This window comes from Branchiostoma floridae, chromosome 13 (genome assembly GCF_000003815.2).
Source record: "Branchiostoma floridae strain S238N-H82 chromosome 13, Bfl_VNyyK, whole genome shotgun sequence".
NCBI classification, from domain to species: Eukaryota; Metazoa; Chordata; class Leptocardii; order Amphioxiformes; family Branchiostomatidae; genus Branchiostoma; species Branchiostoma floridae.
Genome location: NC_049991.1, coordinates 2,235,412 through 2,242,268, shown reverse-complemented (window position 1 = coordinate 2,242,268; position 6,857 = coordinate 2,235,412). Strand labels below are relative to the sequence as shown.

At 37.8% G+C, this 6,857-nt stretch overlaps 1 protein-coding gene across 1 annotated transcript in view; it reads right to left on the bottom strand.

Annotated features, from left to right (window-relative positions):
- The window catches only part of LOC118429520 (arrestin domain-containing protein A-like), a 21,748-nt gene extending 14,997 nt beyond the window's left edge, over positions 1 to 6,751 (bottom strand). The window contains exons 1-5 of the mRNA XM_035840018.1: positions 6,449 to 6,751; positions 5,196 to 5,269; positions 1,672 to 1,782; positions 1,157 to 1,219; positions 834 to 922 (exon numbers count right to left, since the gene is read on the bottom strand). Coding sequence (XP_035695911.1) covers positions 834 to 922; positions 1,157 to 1,219; positions 1,672 to 1,782; positions 5,196 to 5,269; positions 6,449 to 6,510 — 399 coding nt within the window. The 5' untranslated portion in view covers positions 6,511 to 6,751. The remainder of the gene's footprint in view (positions 1 to 833; positions 923 to 1,156; positions 1,220 to 1,671; positions 1,783 to 5,195; positions 5,270 to 6,448) is intronic.
- Between the last annotated feature and the right edge of the window lie 106 nt (positions 6,752 to 6,857).

The window sequence follows — 6,857 nt, the reverse complement described above, 5'->3', positions numbered from 1 at the left end:
CTTTCTGGCAACCATAAGTTATCCACATTTGCACTCCAGCTCTCCAAACACTGTACACTGAGTGATACCGTATATTCTCGAATAAAGTACGCACCCCAATTAAAGTACGCACCCCTGATTTGGGGCAAGTCTTAGAGAGATCTGTGGGACTGAAAGGTAAAATGGAAAAAACTCAAATAAAGTACGCACCCCTTCTCCACCAATTTTGGACAGACCTTGAACTGGTTAAATTCAAATTTATGATGTTTTCCACAGGTTATCTTGCATGAAATAACCTGGGGTTACACTGTCATTGTCTCTTTAAACTTGTGGATTGCCTAACTGCAATTTGTAAAAATCACTGAGAATGAACTGGCAGAAGAAGTCAGTTATTACCTCTAACTGGGAAAACCAGTTGTACAACTGTCAAAGTCACTAACTCAAAAGGACTGTATGCAAATGCAAGTCTTATGTAAATTATGTTTAGACAATTCTTGGGTAAGACAACAAACAAACAAACCAAGACAACTCCAATGTGTATGTTTTGAAACCTTCCTGGAAGTGTAGCTACAACTGGCTTTATTTTAGGCTTTTTTACCATTTATCCATGCAATAACCTCAAATAAAGTACGCACCCAGACTTTGGCAACAAATTGTAGCACTCTTTCAGTTTTGAAAAATTTAAAAAGTGCGTACTTTATTCGAGAATATACGGTACCATCTTTAATTGAGAACAGGAGAGATGTGCTAAGCCAAGGGCATGGGAACTGGCACACACTTCTACTCGCCTGGCACCTGACCAAAACCTGTGTTTTTCTGGACAAATCCCTGGGAGAGCTTGTCTATGTACTTGCCTTTAGGTTGCTTTCCTTGCCGATCACACAGGCCTTGACTTCGTACTTGATAGTGGCCTCATACAGTGGGCCCTTACAGTGGAAAGTGGCTATAGAATAGACATTGTTTGCAGAAAAGTAATTCAAAATTAAAAGCAACGAATATGAATGAACCTACACAGCTGAAAATATAAAATTACTCAATTCAAGGAACAGAATTTTAATAATTTCAAATCATTTCATCAACGAAGTTCATAAAGTGAAAATTAATGAAAGAATGAACAGGAAACTTCAAACTCAATTTACAATATTTTCGTGTAAAACATTTTGTATTCTGTTCTTACCTGGTAAGTCAGCTGGTAGCTCATACTGGAAAGGGAAGACATAACATCCCAGGGGAATGGGATCTGGAAGACATAATGGCAGTCAGAAAATTAAATCAATGTATTAAAAGCTAATTATTTGATATACAATAAAAAATGATAATAAACATTTATTCAAAAATAAAAAGTAAAAAAAAGTAAAAAAAAAAACCTAGGAAAGTTGAATGGTTTCTTTTAGCTAGAGTGCTACAAAAGTCACATAGGGTAGATAGGAAAATGAATGGAAAGGGCAATGATAAAGGGGGCTTGAAAGATACATGTAATATAAAGAATGTATAACATGTAAACCGTATCTCACCTGTTAAGTGACGAAAAAAATCTAGGAGAGTTATGTCAAATACTTTTCTTTTAGATGATCGGTATAGACACTGTTATGTGCAGGAGGCAAATACAAGCCAAAGACAAAGAAGGCTGAATGACATTAAAGTAACTAATGTAATATATTTAATTATGAATGTAACCCTACAGTATCTTACCTGTGCTTGTATAAATGGGCACTTCCACATCAAAGTGTTCTTTCCGACCCCTCATCACAGAAAACTCCCCTGTACCAGAGTAACGCTGCGAACCCCTCTCTTCATAGTAAACTGTAATATGTAGAATCATATTAGTGAAGTTAGGGTGATGAAAATTAATATGTGTCAATGAATTAAGACACTACAGGTCAGCAGTACAAGTACTTTTGAGTCTTTATTAGATAAATAAACTAAATAATAGAAAAACTGAACTGTTCCTGTTTTATCTTTTTTGCATCATTTTAGTGGTTTTTTTTACAACATTATCCACATGGTTAAGGTTAGGGTTAATATTATCAGTAGAGCCATAAAATTCTTATTGACAGGAACATTCTGTCAATGGTGCCAAAAGTTTTCTTTATTTGATAGGGAACGACTGGTATTGACAGCAACATGCTGTCAATATTGGAACTCAAAAGTGTTGACATTTGAGTTCTTGACAGGATTATTCTGTCAATGTCCTTGACCAAAAGAGAATGAATATGTTAAACATGCAAATTATTATGCATATGTAATGCTAAAGTAAATATCTGTGAGGTAACCCATATCCAATGTTTTTAGAAACAGGGCATTTTTGGGGCTATTTGATGGACGATGGTTTCAAACTGCAATATTGTGAAAATATAGTTCGTGTTGTAATTTGAAACCACCATCTATCGACTTGATTAACTACCCATTTTTAGAATACAATGGATATAGGTTACCCTGTGGATAAAGGCAAACTAAGTAAAGCATTAAGGTATATCCACCACAGTGATCTTTATTTTCAACAGTGTTACCAAGAGGTGCTGGGACAAGCATCATCTATTTCTCCACTGATTCTGGGAACCTACAGGACAAAGATGAGTCACACCCCTCTGTCCATTCTTCTGCCAACCCCAGGACGTCTGCCCCAGGGACAGGGACCATGACTCATCACCCTCCCATCAGTACCACCATGGGACAGTCCAATCTGTTATCCACATCTTCTACTCAAGGCATTAGATGTGCACCGTGGGATTTAGTGTGAAGAAAGAGTATCTTTGATTCTCTTATCTCTGTTGAAAGGAGTGGTGATAATTCAGTCATTATTAGGATGAGGGTCTGTCAATGCCCCTTTTCTGTAAGGTGTGGACAGCCTATAGCTAAGTTCCTTTTGCCTGTCTTAGTTTGTATATACTGACTGACAGAGGCCCAATCTACACACAGTTTTTACCGATATCTGTGGAGATGTCGGGAGGGATCTAGAACATAGGGGGCCGGACACCCATGGCGCTTGCAGTCATAAACATATAGCGCAATATTCCAAATGGCGTTATATGCTAATGAGCCTTCCCGAAGTCGGGAAGCATCTACACGCGTGCGAAGCTGTCGGGGACCCCTGCTAAGCTATCGGTAAGGTATCGTACGAATGGTCCGGACCTTTCGGGAGAAATTTTACCAATATCGTAATGGCGATATAGTAGTTCCATCTAAACGATGTAAAAAGGCTGTCGGCGAGAGGTTGTAGGCTCGCCGATATCGGGAAAAACTGTGTGTAGATCGTGCCAGAGAGAGAGAGAGAGAGAGAGAGAGAGAGAGAGACAGCCTATTCAAATCAATTCCTATAATTTGTAGGAAGTAAAACTACTAAAAGCGGCAGAGTTGGCCAACCATACATAATCTTAATGACATATTATGATAGAAAGAGACATTGGACTGTCAGGGAATAGTTAAGTAGTCATGCCATGAAGGACAGAAGTATTACTGGAAAAATTGTACTTCGGACTGTACTTCACCGGTGTAACCTGATGTAATAAACCTGATGTACTATGATGATGAAAAGCCACTTAATTCATGTAATTTGTTGTGAGGCAACCAACTTTTACATGACTTTCTTCCTTGATTTTCGTTGACGAGGTTCATCAGTCACGTATGTTTAAGTTACTATCAATTTTCTTCGAACAATGACTGTTTATATTAAACAGCACATAAAACAGTACATCTTGGATGCGGAGAATGGTCTAGTCTCGATCTCGTGAGAGAATAGGGGGGAGGGGGCAGATGATCTATGCAAGCCTGGTCTAGTCTCGTATTCTCTCACGAGATCGAGACTAGACCATTCTCCGCGTCCAAGATGTACTGAAACATCGAAAATTTGGAGGTACGTTCTCTACCTTTAATAAACAGTCATTGTTTGAAGAAAATTGATAGTTCCTTGATTTTACATTTTTAGTATAATATGTGATACCTATGGCAGGTTCCTCTGAATTCAGGGTAAAGAATTGTCATGCAAATACATACAAGATACAAATTAAGTTGATGAAAAAAGTCTCTGTGATTCTCTGATTCTACATATTGACACAGAGCCAACCTTCCAAAATAAGATATTGAAACTTTTTCTGTCACAAGATGCAATTAAGTTTATATGTTTATTTATGTATATTTAGCGTACTTCCTCCAAAGAACAAGAAACAGCCATGACTTCAAGTACCAGAGTTACCAAGCTAGGATTGATGTGTTCAAAAATTCGTATTTTCCCAGAACTATCGTAGAGTGGAACTTGTTATCACCAAGCACAGTAGGGGCCTCTTCTCTGGATGGTTTTAAAGAACGCTTGCAGATAGATCACCGTGCAGAAGTTAGGTGTGACGGATCGTTCAGTGTGATATAACCAGCTGCTGCTGCACCGCGTGCCTGCAAAGCTGGTGTGTTACGCCGAAGGGCAGTTATACCGGCTATATAGATACAGATACAGAGTTAGTTTTAGTTCAGTTGCTGTTGTAAACCTATTGATCATACGATGATGGATATGTGAGCGGGACCCTAAGCACCCTCACACATGTCACCTCTGTTTCAACTTGTGTATTGTGTTACTAGAATCCAACTGGTGTTTGGGGAACTGGGAACTGAATCCAACATTAACAGTAATGATGTAATGGCAACAATGTGCTAATTGGATGTGCATGAATACAGGATGTCAGACTTGTATCATTCATGAAGAATTAACTTCCATCTAATTTCAGTGTCTAGTGATTTATTTCAATGTTTGACACTGTTTGACACAATGGTTATGCGCCGTCAACTCTTAGTAAAAGTGACCTTTTCTAATACTGTAAATGCAGAAATGTTTGCGGTGGTTTTATGTTCGAGGTCTTCGTAAGACAGTCTTACCGCAAACATTTTCCAATTAGTACAATTTTGTGACTACAGTGACTGTAATTTTTTTGGGCACTACCGCGAACTTAAAACCACTGCAAATACTCCACTTTCCCGCTAAAAATCAAATCCCCAGGCAAACTTAAATGCATTAAATTTTACAGTAATTATAATTATCCATTGATAAGTACTAGTACTTAAACACAGTACAGTTTTATTAGCTATTAAAGTGTCTAAACACAAGAGACAGTATTATCCCACGCCCATAAATATGATACCTATATATAGTTGGGTATTCCAGCATTCTCCCTGTACACATGATACACGTACCATACAGTCTACATGTAGGTACTTGTCTGCATACTTACAGTCTTCGTAACCGTGAAACTTCAGCTTGACCCCAGTTCCTGACGTAACACGGTCAATTTGAAGATACACCGCTCTGAATATGTGAATAAACAAGATATGATCACTGGAATGCTACATGCAAGACAGAGTAATGATATTCAATCAAAACATATTATTAAGCAATTTTGAAGTAGAACCATTTTGAATGTACGACAACCATATAAATTGTGTGCGATAATCTTATACTTCTAAGACATTGACTATAGTCTTTCCTTTCGTTTTAGTTCCCCAACGGTTTATTGTATGAATACTTAGTACTATGATACAATTTTTTTCTTTTAATGATGTCATTTATGTACTAGTATTGCTCCGAGTGGGCACCCTAAAAGAGCCCCGAGTCAAAAAGTAAATGACTGTATAGTAGTGAGAAATTCCCTTTTAAAGCACTGACCAAATGTCAGCTTGTTTGTAACTGAAGAAATTAGCAGGCAATGTTTAGCGGCCACATATGCTTAGCCTGGATGCCAGACTGTTTCCAGGGCCTATGCAGGCCAACTGAATCAAACACGATAGATATTTATCGGACTGGGTAGGGGGTCTGGTATCCTGGCTACCACGCGCTAGGAGGATGTCCGAGCAGTTTGTAATGGTGCAGTCATATACTAGCAGAACAACAGTACTAGCATGCCTCTTTTGGGCGAGAGGATATATTATAAACTGCAGTTTGTAACTGCCATAAATTTAGAGACTATTTAAAGTAATACAAGTTATGGTGTCTTGAGTTTGATGGCAATTTTTTACACAATGCACTCTCAACATAGAATGAATGATATCAATATGTTTCCATTTAACAGGAACTTCAAATCATTATTCATAATTAGGAATACACCCATAGAAAGTTTAAATTTGAAATCAATGGGGAAGCCAAAACTCATGAATGAGACCTTGTTTGCTAAGAAATGAAGTACTAGTAATCATAAAATGCAGTTTTAAAATACACTTAAAAATGAAATCATGGTTCTTCTCATCTCATTAACTTAACACTATGGATTGAAAAATTATTGTTAAAACATTTACATGTGGTTAAAGCACTTCAAACCAAGCACGTTATAGAACTTGTTCTTGTTCAAACCAATTACTGTACATGTATTATAAATGTCAATCATATTTAACACGTTCAAAGTCCAGACAATCCCATATACCATAATTTGTTTGTGTATCTAACCTTGACCAATCTAAATGATTTAACATTCCAGTAACACTATACACTCACCCATAGACGGTCTCTCCGCCCACATACTGTCCCTTGTTGGTCCTCAGCACGAGCTCGTTCATTTCCAAAATAACAGGGTGCAACTTTCACTTCGAAAGACAACCTCTCGTTCAAGTTCATCCCTTTAAAACGTGGACTATTCTCCGTAAGAACAAGAATATGTAGCAAGACGTCTTTTTGTCCAGACTGGATGATAATGTCTCGAGAGGAACTTGTCTTGGAGTCAGTTGCTCGCATATGGGCGGGATAAAATCGGTGACTTCCCCCTGGAGTATACAACTCGGAAGTGATCACAACTTTCACTTTGGGCATGAACGCAACCAAACAATTAATATCCAAAAGTATAGTTTATCCCTAATGGATTGATAAAATTGCGTAAATATTAGGTGAGCAACCGATTTTGAGTTTT